This window comes from Aptenodytes forsteri, unplaced genomic scaffold, assembly GCF_000699145.1.
Source record: "Aptenodytes forsteri isolate BGI_AS27 unplaced genomic scaffold, ASM69914v1 Scaffold53, whole genome shotgun sequence".
NCBI classification, from domain to species: domain Eukaryota; kingdom Metazoa; phylum Chordata; class Aves; order Sphenisciformes; family Spheniscidae; genus Aptenodytes; species Aptenodytes forsteri.
The window spans coordinates 6,574,106-6,589,465 of NW_008795909.1; the positions used below are offsets into that span (position 1 = coordinate 6,574,106).

A 15,360-nucleotide genomic window follows, 5' to 3' on the forward strand; every position below is an offset into this window, starting at 1 on the left:
GGGTTTAAGTATCTTTATCCATATCTTGCTAGCAATCGCATATCTGAAGTAATTTAGCACACAGTTACTGTGAAACAATAGGAAGAGTGCCAATAATCGATCTGGGATTCATTACATTTGGATTTTTCAGCAATAAACTTCTGAGATTCTAATCTTCACTCAGCAGATTAATATTTCAGATCAGTGTCAGAGGAAAATAAACACCGTACCTAAGCAAAGTATTTATCGCCGGTGTACTCACTGTCCACACGCTTGGCTACAGCAGGCACCAATTTACATCCAACTCGTACATGCAACACAACGCTGAAATCCAAGAGGCAGCGACTACAGGATCAAAGCTTTATTTCAACCGTAACACAGTATATCCGTGGATTATAATCCTTGAGCAAACACAATATTACAGTAATGAAGACCTTAGCATTACAAATATGTTAAAAAACAGCTTGCATTTGGGGCGATATTTAAGGTCAAGTTGTATCTGAACACAACTATTAAAATATTATGAAAACTACCATTATGGAGTAAATAATGTTTTCTTTCAGATGTAACCTCTAAAAGTACATTCCATTTCAAATTTGGTTTTCCTATTTTTCAGTACCAACAGGCTCAAACTGAGCATCTACATCCCTGACCATGTGAATGAAAAAGACAGGAATGAAGAACTGTAAGCTCAGCCTAAAATCTAGCTCTGAAAACATGACCCTGAATAAATACAATCAAGAGGATACCATAGTAAGTGTCAAATATCACGCTTCTAAACCACCTTATTATTTCATATGTACTCTCAAATGAAATTAATAGGCTTGAGAAAGATTCTGCAGAGTAAGAAATTTCTTATCCTAGGGAAAACTAACATGCCTTCTGCTACTGCCCCCACAGCCAGAATAACTGAGAAAGTAAAAAGCTCGGGAATGTGATGGTAGAGGTGACAAGATGGGTGAACAGGCTGTGCTCCTGGGTTAGTACTGCGGTTACTCAGCTGTGCATAAACCTAAAAAAGGATGATTAATTATTTCTTCTTGTAAGATACTCAAAGATTAACTTACGAACAGGCAAAACCTTTGGTTTTCCTTACTGCTCTTCTCCCAGTTGCCTTCCCCCACCCACCAGAAAAGCCCAAGAAGCAACAGGCTCTTGGGACCACTGCAGTTTATGTATACATCTATTTTAGCACAAAAGGGCGAGCAGCAAGTCAAGAACACAGAGTAACAGGTTATGTTCTGAAGGAAAACAAACATTTACCCAAGATAGGTAGGAAATTACAAAATACATATATAACGTAATATATATATTTTATATTTCTATACATATAAAAGCTCGGGATAAGATGGGGTATAACTGCATAGAATCAATATGGTTGAAGTAACAGCCTTGACTTGGTGAGAATAGTATATATAGTACTTTATCTTCTATACTTTCATGAGTATAGAAGAATACTCATTCAGGATCTCAGTTAAGCCAATATTAAACCGTATCGGTATCAATCAGCTCTAGGGATTTTTTAATTTTTTTTTTTTTAAACACATTTAACTAACATTTGCTTTCCCAAATTTGTATCTATAGAAAGGCAAGTGGCAAGCTAGCTCAGCCACAGTAAATTAAACTGTGCACTCAACAAATCTAGCAGGAGATACCATATAATTATGTTCCCTGCCACTGCTTGCCCCGAGGTCTGTGCCAAATCAGGAAACGCTCGCTCCTGTACCTTAATGGCCCTGCTGCGTGCCTCCCTGCCCCTACTGCTGTGCTGTTTCACAGCCATATGCAACTGCATTTATTTATATCAGACCACAGGCCAACATGAAGGCCCTTGTCTCTGAGAGCAGTCACCTATACACATTCCTGCTTTAAATGTTTCTCTTCGTTTTATCCGTTTCTGGACATGTTCCTATATAGTTTTCCAGGCACTAGTTGTCCTATTGCTTCTAAAGCTATGCTGCAGGAAAAAAAAGTAATTTCCTTCTTTGAAAAGAAGATAAGTTCATTTTCATCTTAATCTCTTTGCCCAGTAACAACAACAACAAAACAGTCAGAAACACAGTATCTGAGCAGTTAACTGCAGCACAAAAACTACACTAACACTGCTTGCAGGTGCCTTTCACAGCACGCTACAAAATCCTCACCCATCCAGCTGCCATGCCCTCACAGTTCACACACTTCGCTTTCCTTCCATGGGAAATCAAAAGGGCCAAGGAGATAGTGAGCATCTGCATTGTGTCCCAGGCGGAGTCCAAAGAGATAAAGACCCAGATTATTCACACATATAAAGTACTTAGGGGCCCAGATTTTAGTTTAAGTGATTTCCCTTTGGATGCAAAGACCAGGATGAATCCTAGCCTTTGTTAGCAACTAACTGCTCACCCATCCCTTCATTTTGGGCATCATCTGTAATAGCTTTTCCCTTCTTGTCTGCTCAATGGGTTCCAATTATTTGCTTTTTAAATTTGAGCTCTACAACTCTAAGAACCATACACATTCCTGCTAAATCAGATTGAGAACCGCTTTGTGATCTTACAGAAGAAAATATTACCAAGTTGTCTTTGTGACAGAACACTGAGTAGGTATAAAATTGCAATGGTCTCTATGCCAGGGTTTTTTTTAAGCTCTCTGCTTGTAAGATGAAAGCCTAATTTGATATTTTTGTAGTTATATAACAGTTCTAATATTTTGTGACATTTTGTATTGTGACACTATAGATGAAATTGTCATCGGACTGACACCCTTTACTGTTTATTCCTTAATTACAACTGTTAACAACACTGCAGAGAAGCGTGCTAATCTGCCATCACATATTATGAAAACAACGTTATTGTTACAAACACCAACACCCACTCAACAGGATATTTCTAAGATGGCAGTTTCTGTAAAAACTTATCAGTTTAATGGACACTTCAATAGAAAAAGTTTTAAATGAACTCTTAGTATTCCCATTGAAAACATACAACAATTTTATATCGCAGCTGAAGTTTTGATTTTATTGTGTCAGTGATTCTTCAGCTAATTTAAATTCAGACAAAACTGAGTGCCTAATTTCACGAACAGCATCTGCAGATGTTGGTTCTTAAAGATTACCCAGACTTCCTATAGTTCTCAGCTAGAAGTTAATTCTTTAGTTCTGACTGGACCATAAACTCCCCATGAACAGCTAATCAGTGAATAACTTAACTATGTTTAATTAACTAAATGAACACAGGCTTTTTAGTGCCCAGATCCAAAGCAGTCAGGACATTTATGAGAAATGTTGCTAAGAAGTACCTCAGTTTCAATAAAAGTCATTAAAACATCCCTACTATAAAAAAAAAATACATCTATGTAGCATGGAGATGCATCGATCAGTTCACTAGTAGCCTAGCAAAATTTGTAATCATTACATTTTCATATCCTCAAACACTGGCAGAGGTAAAATTTTCTTCTCCTACTTTCAGGTCAGGAAATTTTCAGTATGTTGTTGCATATGAGATTAAATTTTAACAATATATTGACTCAAGTCCAGGTTCTTAATTTTAAAAATTTTTTTTTTTCTAGGCTTTCTTTGCTGAGGAAGGATTAAATTTCTGCAGGCCAGGTCACACTCCTTGGAAGGCTCTTCCCCTTAACCGATACTTTAAAAAGCACTGCACTAGAGCAGTGAAATTTTCATACCGAGCTAGCCCACTGTACAACCAAAGGTCACTGATACTGCACCTCTGTAGGAGGAAGCTGAGGAGCTGTTCAATGGCTGAAAATGAAAATATTACCTCCACAACTTCTATATATGCTTGGTTCTTGGACAGCCACTGCCAGCTACCTTTCGGTTTGCTTCTTTCAAACTTTTCATGCCTAAACATAAGTTCTCACTTGTAGATTATGTCAACATAAAGAAAATAGCATTAAGAGCAGCCTAGAAGTAGCAAAAATCCCTAGAGGTTTGTTTACTTTTTCCTGTCTTTACCCACCCATTAGACAGGAAATACAAAGTAGGCAGCAGGAGGTTGGAGAAAGCAGCAGTGGTTACTGGAGCAAGGTGTAGAAGCAATGACAGTGGCAATGACAAAAATCAGGGAAAGCAAGATGCGGAAATTCAAGGTGTTCCTTTTACAACTGCTCTCACGAAGGTTTTTACACAGGTTCCTGGTGCTAAACCAAGGCTACTCTCTCTGATTCAAACAGCCTGCCTTTCCTGTTAACGGTAAATTCCTCCTTTCTCCCTCATCCACAGAGACATACAGCACAGATGACTGCAGTGAAGAAAGATAATGCATGAATCTGTCTTAACTTATCGCACTTATATGTAGAAGCAGAGAATTAAAAATAACCTAAAACTCCTCTCATACTGAAAAAGCAATTGCCTTGGTGGGTTTCTATACACCAGTGTTTCTCACTTTTGATCCTAAAAGCCACTTTGAGGATTGCTTCTCTACTACAGAATAAAAATAATTGTATACAATGTGACAATGGAAGCAAATTATCCAATATGGTTAATTTTCATTTAAATAATTTACATTACAATTTAATGGCATGATATTCTGTTGCCTGATCTGGATGATCTTGTCTGCTTAAGCCATAAATTACAACATAAAATGAAACTAGAGTGTTTATTTTTGTGAATCTTCTTCTGGGTAGCTTACGTTCTGGTTTGCAGTTTTCATTTTCTTAAAACCAATAGGAACTTCTGCTCTTCCTAAAAGAAACTGTTCCCACTTGGGAAGAGATTCTTTAATTGATGCCCAATAGAGAGTCTGAGAAAGATATAATCAAAAATAAACTTAATTTCAAAATCTGTGTCAACCCACTTAAAAACAATATAGATACGCAATGCATTATTAAACCTTGCCTTATGAGTGAAGCAATTCAGAAAAGAACAACGTACTTCAACAAGAAATTTCAAATCTCTTGTACGATACAAAATACCAGCTTGGAAGGATTTCATTCTGCAGCAGGAACTGTGAAGTGAGAAAAAATAAACTTAATTTCAAAATCTGTGTCAACCCACTTAAAAACAATATAGATACGCAATGCATTATTAAACCTTGCCTTATGAGTGAAGCAATTCAGAAAAGAACAACGTACTTCAACAAGAAATTTCAAATCTCTTGTACGATACAAAATACCAGCTTGGAAGGATTTCATTCTGCAGCAGGAACTGTGAAGTGACTGAATGTGCCCTCTTGTGGTAAGCAACAGTTTAGACTCTCACAGTACCTTTAATAAAATATTTTCCATAATAATAAACTTTTCCAAAAGCAGCTTTTATTTTTAAGTACGTATGTTAGTGGAATTTAATTTTGAAGTGAAAAGAATTGTTTAATGTTATAAACGAAAAGTGTTATGTAAATTGGTTACCCTAGAAAAGATTGCAGTAATGTAGTTCAAAATATTTAAGTAAAACTTTAGATGTGATAAATCACTGACGAAGTAATCAGCTCCGGTATTTGGATCACAACTGAAAAAAAAAAAAGAAAAGCTGTATACTTATCCTGTGGTCTAGGAAAACCACTATGGATTATCTAACCCTTTCTCTGCATTACCCTGTGCCTCTGAGTAATAAATGTAACTTCTGTTTTATCTGTGGAATGGACATACCATTCATCGTTTTTGTGTTGGTATCCTAAGGGTAACTTTGTTGTTTGTAGGATTTTGAAGAAAATTTTAAGTGCCATGTATCATTTTTTTTCCACAAAATACTGTGATCAAAGAGCTATATTAAGCCAACACTTTAATCCATCCACCAATGTAAGTGTACATATTTTTAGACATTGATGTCCATTCAGAAAAAAGTAATTTTGTAGTAGAAAACATTTATGGTACATATGTATCGAGCCTTTTTTTCTTTACTTGTTTAAGTATATAATGTAGAAGAAGTGTACCACAAAACTGAACATCTCCCTGCAGAGCATTAGATTCCTGGCTAATCATTTTGATCCCTACGTGTAACTCAGATATAACTATGGCTCTTGCAGGTTTACAAAAATATTGTCTTCAACAGATTTACTCAAAGAATCTTTTTTGACAAGCATATGTGCTGTCACACAAAACTACTCTGACTTAGCAAGCTGGGGATCCATTATAGCCATAACTTTCAAAGTATATTAATACAGACACATATATGGCTGAGTGAAATATGCTCAGAAGTGTTTTGGAACAAAGCACGCACAAGAATTTTGTACCATGAAAGAAAGTTTTCTTTTTCCACTATTTATAGCACTCTTCTTCAGAAGTATAAAAAAAGGCTGAAATAGCATCTTCTCCTTCAAATAGTAACTCTGTTCTCTCTAAAATTCAACCGCTGCTGCAGAGCGTAGGCATCTCTGCAGCCATAAGCAATTGCTCTGCATTCTCTGATTTGTGCGGACTTCGGTCTACATCCCGCAAGCAGCTTAACACCTAACACAGAACAGAGGGAGAAGCAGTCCAAAACTGATTCAAACAACTCTAGAGGTGCCCTGAAAGTCCTCTAGGAGTCTGAAACTACTTCTGAACACAGTCAAAATAGGTTCAATATTAGAAGCTTGGCATCTTTCAAGATGTACAGGTATCCAGGAAAAAAATGTACCCTTTTGCCTAAAATCCCTAAAAAAAAAAATCCCTGAATGGGCATACTCAGTGTGCATCCTATCACAGTGACAGGAGTAGGCTATTCACAGGATGCAATGACAGACAAAAACTTTTAACAGTAACCAGAACAGGAAGTGATGCCTCTCATTTAAGTAATAGCCTAAGCATTACAACACTTGCCCAGCAGCTGTGAAACTAATGTACAATACACTTCTCTTCACAGGCTGACAGCACTAAAATCCGTACCTTTCCCCTCCTTTGACAGTGCCCTAGCACACAAACTAGTGTGGGACACCCTGTGCTACTATGCCTGTGGAAACTAAGCCACCATACAACAAAGAACCCACAAACCACTGGTGCAAGAAACACAAGCGGGAATCCGACTCAGTGGCCTTGTGGTTGAGATAGTTTGCATCAGGAAGAGCTGTGCTCCAATTCCTGTTCCCAGGACTGTTTCTGTCCTCATCATTCATTCATCACTGCATAATACTGATAAAACAGTCTTGAGACTAGGGAACTAAACTTGTTACGTTGTATCAGGATAATATTCAGTTCTCAGAGTAACTTGCTGTTCAAAATCTTTATCTTTAAATAATGTTTTAGGGACTACAGGTTGAGAAGTAAAAATAGAGTGTTCCTGCTGTAGCAGTACTTTTCATAAGCTCCCATACAACCATAAAATAACTGTGAGGAGTAAAAATTTCTCTGTTCATGCAGATAACTCTTGACCCTGAAATGGAAAGATGACAATCTGTGGCAAACTGAAAATGGGATGACCATATAAAAAAACCTAAATACCTCTGAAATAATAAACACAGTAATCTTCTGATAGTCACAGTATTCATTTTTATATTTGACTTCATTTTTAAATAGAATAGAATATATATTTTGTATAGATCTGAAAGCTGTTAAATATTTCCACCAGAATGCTCCAGAATCTAGGGACCTTGCCCCAGAATTTAGGTTCAGCTTGCTACACAGTACACAGGCCTTTGGCTATACCAGTCACTGGATTTTAAAATCAATTATTTTCACTTTAAGAACATGCTTCAGGGGGGAAAAAAGGCAAATTATTTGGTAAACAGCAAATGAAAAGACAGTGTTCTAGGACTTACTTCTAACTTAACAGTATCGGGATGTGGAAGTAAATACACTCTTTCTTGCAGCTTTTTTTCTGCTGCTTCTATATCCTAAAACACAGGCAAAGTACATTTTAAAAACAAACTCTGGGAATATTAAAAGGAAAATGCACACTCACATAAAGACATTTAAATTAACTAAATAAACTCATTACAGCTAAACAGCATTCAAAGAACAACACTAAAGTTCAAATCTTTCTGTTTAGTCATTCTGAAATCCACCTTGTACTAGTAAGATGAACATCCTACAGTTTCTAAATATGTTTGCTGTACCTTTTTGATACAAGAATAAATTTCATGACCACGTAAGACTGTTGCTGTAAAACACCATTATTCTCTCTGGACACTAGGATAAATTACAGTTAAATTCTATTCTATAAAACTTAAGAAAATAGAGGGGAACAGAACAGTTTTCTCTGTGCTGCATGAAGACTGAAGTATGTATTCTAGCTACTGTAACTGTAAAGTAACTAGGCAAATTATGTGCAAGATCTTTACTCCTCAAGACAAAGATGACTTGCTAATATGCATGCATAACATGTGCACAAAAATGTAGAGCTGCAGCAAGCTGTTCACCAGACAAACTTGGATGACAATGCACCTCACATAGCTTGCTTATAAAAAAAATCAGTATTTGGGTTTCTGCTTCTCCAGTGGATGTGTGCTGGACTCACAAAGGCCTAAATAGATTTTTAAAAAAAGAAACAACCAAAAAACAACAGCAACAAACAAATCAAAACATCCCCCCAAAGTAACCGCCCTCCCCCTTTAAAGTTCTGACCCATTCTTGTGGGCTTAGTTCCATACCCAAACATTGAAGAGATTGAGTGGTGGGCAGATGAAGAGAGACAGAAAGGGACGTGGGAGTGGGGTGTGAAGAAGCCAAAGCTGAACAGAGTGGAGGGGGAAAGAAAGTATAGCAGATGGCAGAGTTGGGAGCAGAGAGCGGGTGTGAAGAGTACAACAGAAAAACTAAATGAGAGAGGAAATTCCCCAAAGGGACTTCCCAAATATTCACCACCACTGCCGCTGAAAAGAAGAGTGAGATTCTGGAGGAGCATATCCACAAGAGAGACCAAACATGATTACTCGTATTGAATAATAGCCAATCTGAATACATCAATAAGTAAACAGTGCTCGACTGAAGTTTAGTTTGAAAAATATGACTCAAATTCAGTAAAGTACGATTAATAAAAGCAAAAACCAGCCTTACTGTTAGCCAAAGTTCAACTTAGTGATACAGATACACTCAGTTCATTCAATTTACAGTGTTCATCTTATTTCATTAATTCCTTTTACAGCATGACTGTATTCTCTTGTACTTAAGTACAAACCAAATCCAAGCAAAACTGTTCTCCCTTTTCTACAGTGAAGTGCATATACCCTTGTAGGAAGCTAAAGGATGTCTGAGAAAGAGCAAACTAAGTCTCAGATTTATCCAAATCCTCGGAAGTAGCAAGTGGCTGCCCCTTTTCAGGTGAGAAAAGACTAACGGGATAAACGTAAGGGAGGAATATGGGCAAAGATGGAAGCCATTTGAAGTCACAATGTCAAAATAACAGAGGACAATACAGACTTAACTAACCTAAGAAAGGAACTTCTCTGTTGCATGTACTTAGAACAGAGACACCACAAATAGCACCACATGAAGCTCATATCGGTATGGCTCAGACCAAGTCTGGAGAAGTTATCACCACACTGAAAAGGAGGATCAATCAGTAATGTTCACTTCATATTCTTCCACAGGATTTTCCTCCTTTCTGATTCCTTCTTCCTAATTCCTGTAGGAATTTTCACAGGAAGGAAGAATATCAATCAAGATCTTTATTTCTTTATATACTCAGCTAAGTCATTGGAATGTTTACGGTGATAGGAAATGAGTGTCTTTCAGGCAAGAAAGGAGACAGCAGTTGTGCATATATGTTTAGTAGAGAAGGTCACTTTGGCATAGCCTAGATATTGGATGTGTCTTTTCGTTGCTCATTCTAGTTTGTATGTTGTGCAGTCTATTGTCATTCAGAATACTGATTTAATGACAGACAGTGAAAGAAATTTTTGCTGGAAGGTGTAGTATGCTTTAGAAAATAACTGGAACTATTGAAAGATTAGATGGCACTTCTTGTGTGTCTATACAGCTGGTAAGCTTTGTAGGAAAAAAAAAAATCCCCGCCATCAATATAAAAATAAATACGTCAGCAGTGTAAACTTCTTTGGAAAAAACAGCAAATCTAATATGTCACAGTACTGAAAAAAGAGAGCATCTTACAACGCTTCCCCTAAAACCACAAGGACTGGAACAAAAACAATTCAAGACCCTTCCCCAGAGGTAAAATGGAATGCATGACACATGCATCACTTTTAGGGGACCAAATTCAGCTGTCACTTATATTGATATCAGTCTGGCAGAATCCCACTTAAATAATTCTAGAATTACATGCCTGTGAAGGAAAGCAAATTTGGTCTAAATTACCTTCCCAATACTAACTACTATGTAGCATTTTCTTTATTTTCTATTTCATGTTATAAGCTGTTGCACAGTAATACATATTGCTAAACACAAGAAATATTACTGACAAACAAATGTCATAAATTAGATTATAAATACTAGTCTAATTTCTGCTTTTATTACAACATTATGTAAGTACCAAACGATACAGATTTCCCTAATCTGCAGTCTCCCTCTAAAGACATCAGTGATAATTATGTTAAAATGCTGAACAAGTGCTTATAATGCTAAAATTTCAATTAAAAAAATGTTTAGTTCCTTGCTTCCTACTGATTAGTAAATAAATTAATTTTGAAATGCTTTCCTGTGCATAAATATCAACTAGCACAGAGAAAGAAAAATGTCTTTCGCTATGATCACATACTGAAAACAACTGATTTTGCTTACATGCAGAAAAACAGAAATGCAAATAAAAAAATAACACTTCATCATGTCCATGTATTTTTGAGTAGGCCAAATCAACAACTCTCCACATGGTAACTGTGAAATGTACAGTGCCTGGTATCAGGAACAATATTCTGAAGCTGGCACATTAATCAGTCTTGTTTTCAAGCTTCTCATATATTATTCTGCATAGATTTGGTTTTTTTCCTGTTTTCTTCTGTTATCAGAAAGCATCTGCAGGAGTGCATGCCTGTTAAAACTAGTATAAAATTAATAGATTTAAACTGATTTATGCTACTTTATCCTGCAACAGAATTTGTTTTGATACATATGTTTTTGCTTTTTTTCCGTACAAACACCAACATTTTTGACACTTGAAAGGAACAATTTTGAGGATGTGACAGAAGATGGCAAATATCTGTTTAACTGCAAAAATATTTACACTCTGTATATGTCTGAGCTATTGTTAACATTTCCAATACAAGCTTTCAGCATGCAGAAATATACCCTGCATTTATTATGTTCGCCTGTATATGTTAATTGAGAATGCATTAATAAAACACAAATACTGTATAAAACCCCTATATTCATGAACTAAATTAAAATTTATTTTAAAAATTAGAAAATTATAAAAAGCATATGGAAAATGGGAGTCATAATGGCTGAAATTATTAAATCAATGGGGCATGAACTATGGAAAAAATAAACAAGCCGCCCACCTCTCCCCAGCCTCCCTCTGAAGCACCTACACTTGTCTGTACCCACTACAGAGGCGTTTGATTGCCCCAGCCCAGAATGCACCAGTTTACCAGAGTCCAAGCTAAAAAATCATCCTTGTCACAGAACAGTTAAGAAGGCATCCCTGATTAACTGTTCTGCCTCGTCTGCCACTCCTTAACTATAGCTTCCATTTAAATACAAAGAGGGCCTGCAATAGAATTATACCCACCCAAAATGTGAAGATTTTAAATCGTGACCGGGCTCTGCACGAAGAAACAAAAAATCTTTGGTGACACAAATTAATCTTGTAATTTTCTAGAGTAAAACATTGTTTCAGTAAACACAATACATGCAATACGGACCCTTAGTAAGTAAGGGTTTAAAGAAAATGCACGAGAGGTATGGTTTTCTGCTGTTTCCTGAACAACAGACAAACATTTTTCAAATGCACGCTCATGTCAGTGGTCAAGTGCAATCTCTTCAAACTCAGATGCCTAAGCTAGGGGCTCCGGAAGAGGTTTTAGCATTCCAGTCCCTGCCATCAAACCTGGATTTTTTTAATTGCCCATTCTCATACTTCTGCTGAATTTACCTAAGAAATGCAAATCTTACCTAAATATGACAACAGGTATGTAGAACAGCTGTTAACGTTATTAACAGTATCACCACTAAGAAGAGCCAGAAACACCAAATACTGTTTTTACAGACTTGCAAGTAAGATTCTTGAAGTCATTCTACACCTCTTTAAAGAAAAACATTAAACTGAGAACGTCTTCCACAACTTCACACAGCCATAGTGGGAGAATAGTTCTTACCCTGGACTAAAAGCATTATGGGCTGGTCAGCCCCTATTTCCAAACACACCCCTGGACCTTGAATCACAGTGTAAAGATGCTGTGAGTCTTGTCAGACTAAGTTCTCTTAGGCAGACATGTAATAGCATGTGTTGCATCTCTACATGTACTTAAAAAAAAAAGAAAGATAGTAGCAGCTGCCACCATGAGGCTCATATAAGGGCATGGGAAATAGGTAGTGATGCCATCAGATAATAAAGACTTGTAATTTAATACTTTTGGTCAAGTTCCAGAAGAGGGAACTGTATATAGGAGAATTCAAATAACTATAGAGCAAACACTTTTTTTTTTAATTCTCTAAGCTACATAACCATGACATTTCAATGCGGTCCCTGGTAGTTGCAGAAACTTACATTTAAAAGTGCTGCATTCCTTTTATGAGCTGCATCAGCTGCTTGAGTTTGCCATGTCTTTTTAGTCTTTTTGTCTCCTAGATAAGTCTCCATCTGCTGTAGCAGCTCTGATCTCTGAGACAGTCTACAAAGGAAAACATTTTGCTAAGTGGGTAGAACATTTTGCTCAGGAGCTAGAAAATAACCTTTTTACCTTACCCAGTTTTCTCAAAACTATGGGGCTAATTAAGCCGGCTGTAGGGTGGGTGTGCTGGGGGAGGGAAAAGGTACAGGCAGACACCACCTGCTGTGCTTGTATGAAGCTATAATGTTGCAACCAGCAGTCCTCATATGCTAAGGTGCTTAGAAGCACTGAATCTCCCAGAACAGGGAAGACAGGGTGGGTCGGGGTGACTTGATCAGTACTACTCTCGCTCATTGGCAAGTACTAGTTGTTATAAGAAATGCAGATTTTTCTGAATCATTACTGTATTTGCTTCACAATCTAAGTTTTCAGGGCAACAAAGAAGCAATTCTATAATTGAGGCGTAGAGTGAGAGAATCCAATTACCTTCCCCAAATAGGAATTTAATGGTGACAGGAGGTTAACAATGGAGATCTTAAACCAGTACCACCATTGGAAGTCAAAAACCTCATCAATCTAAATACCCTTAACGGCAATCAAGGATGCCAATTCCAATAGTTCATGAAGGAAGAGTGCCACCTCCTGGAACACCAACCCCTTGTTGAAATACCACTGTGCTCTGTACAGAGCTCAGATTCACTGTTCACAGGACGGCCACGTGCAGTGAGGGAGGTCTCGGAAGACCACAACACAAACTGCTGTGAGGCAGGCCACAGCGCTGAAACAATTACTTACATCTCTTCATGTCTTCTAGCAAGGTGAACCTCCTGAGCCAAATAGGATGACATTTTCAGTTGTTTGCCCCAGTTTTGTCACTCTATTAAAGGAAAACCAAGTGAAATTAAAATCTTCCAAAGACATACATGAACATACGCTTTCCAGTATTAAACAACTCCATGTTAAAAAGTTGCAAGCATGGTATTCATGTATCAGCTATCTACACATAACCTGCTTATAAATTTTAATATTCACCACAAGACATTGTTACATTATGCTTTGAATACATGCACACTACTAATGTTCACAATATGTTCTAGGAAAATCCTACTGTATTCTAATGATTTATGACAGAACTAAAATTTGACTTTCAAGTTTCAGATGTAGCATTGAGTTTTCTCAAGTTTCAGATGCTTACAACCACACAGGCAAACTATGTGCTTGCATAATTTGTGTATTACTGTTTACATTAGTGATTTCTGGCTTTTGTCACGTTACTCTGAACACAGTTATACTTATAAATACCATTTATAACTACCTCTCACAGATGCAGTGTCCTGATCTATGTTTAAGTACAGGCATGATTAAACTAAATAACTTAAGCTACTAAACCAGTTAAATTTTTGAGCGCTTGAAAAATTAAGTGAAAATTTCTCCAGCTCAGCTCTTCAGTACTGTAACACAGTACATGATGGGATACACAGCTTAAATTGTTTACATCTTACTGACTTTTTTTGAGATATGAAAGAGATGAACTGCCCACTGCATGCAAATCGAGATCCTACGGCACTTTTCAGAAGGCTGAAAGTGTTTTACAGTCTAATATTTTTTCACCTCAGAAGTGACTGCATTGTTGTCACGTTAAGTAAAATCAAAGAAAAGAACCTGCCACGTTCACAATGTTGAAGGGTGCGAGAACTAAAAGATCTTCTCGAGATACGAGAACATTAGGAAAGGCCTCCTCTCTGTCAAGAGATTCGCATGTGACTTCGAAGCAAGTTATTTACACGTGCACTCGAACTTCAGCAGAGGCCATTTTCTAGGGATGCAGGTTTCACCACACTCTGAAAAATACTTCTATACAACTGCCCTATTGCTAATGTTTCCCCTTCGTTTAATACGGAGCACATCCCCTCTGTGCTTCCCCTCAGCCGGGGAACTTCATGCTGTGTGCGAGACCGGGCAAGATCTCTGCTCATCAGGCAACGCCTTTACCGGCAACGGGAGAAACTACAGCACGGGGAGCGCAAACGCACGCACCTCTTTTCTTTAGGGGAGCCTAGCTTACAAACAGTAGCAATAAACAAGCACCCAGTGCGAGCATCCTCCACCCGCAGCACCACGGGCCAGTCGCTTCACACGCAGCTTCCCTGGGCGGCTGCCAAGGCGTGAGGCAAGCCGGGCTGGGCCGCTGCGGGCAAGCCCCCGCCGGCAGCCCCACGCTCACCCCCGGTCTCGTCAGAAGCCCTTGGGAGGCACCCCGGGCCGAGAGGCGGCAGAAGGGACGGGCGCTCCCACCTCAGGCCGGCAGCCCTTGAAAAGGCGGGAGCGAAGCGGCCTCAGGGGGAAGCACACACAGCGGGCGGCGGCGCGCGCGAAGGGGCGCGCAGGAGCCGCCCTTAGCCCTACCATTGGAAGGGGGGGGGGACAGGATCTGCGAGCCCGTCGGAATGTACCATTCTTTAGGATTGAGGGAGGAGAAGGCAGGAAAGAAAAATAAATAAATACGCAGCCCTAGTTTACCTGCAGCCTCGCCGGCTTCGAAAAGGAAAGCAACCACCCACCATGGTCTCCACGACGCCTTAACCTCCCCCCCTCCGCTGCCATGGAGACGGCCGGAAAGGTGGAGCCGAGCCGTAGGCGCTGATTGGCACCGTCGAGCCCCGGTAGGAGGAATCAGGCGAGGTCGGGATCCGCCTTCGCCACGGCTTGAAGCTAGCCGCAGGGGCCGCCCCGCCCCCCGCCCGGGCGCGGCGGGAGGGGGGGCGCGGAGCCGTAGGCGCTGATTGGCTCCGTCGAGCCCCGGTGT

General features: G+C 38.8%; 1 protein-coding gene across 2 annotated transcripts; it reads right to left on the reverse strand.

Moving 5' to 3' along the window:
- Positions 1 to 328: 328 nt before the first annotated feature.
- CUNH3orf14 (chromosome unknown C3orf14 homolog) lies at positions 329 to 15,130 on the reverse strand. Of its 2 annotated transcripts, none has more exons than XM_009284392.1 (5): positions 15,075 to 15,130; positions 13,350 to 13,431; positions 12,491 to 12,614; positions 7,650 to 7,724; positions 329 to 4,718 (listed from the first exon to the last, which is right to left on the reverse strand). In XM_009284392.1, exons 2-5 carry the CDS (start codon positions 13,400 to 13,402, stop codon positions 4,575 to 4,577), a joined length of 396 nt encoding a protein of 131 aa, XP_009282667.1. In that variant the 5' UTR covers positions 13,403 to 13,431; positions 15,075 to 15,130; the 3' UTR covers positions 329 to 4,574. The 2 variants fall into 2 exon arrangements, with proteins under 2 accessions (XP_009282667.1, XP_009282666.1); XM_009284391.1 differs by lacking the exon at positions 15,075 to 15,130 and adding an exon at positions 14,779 to 14,839.
- Between the last annotated feature and the right edge of the window lie 230 nt (positions 15,131 to 15,360).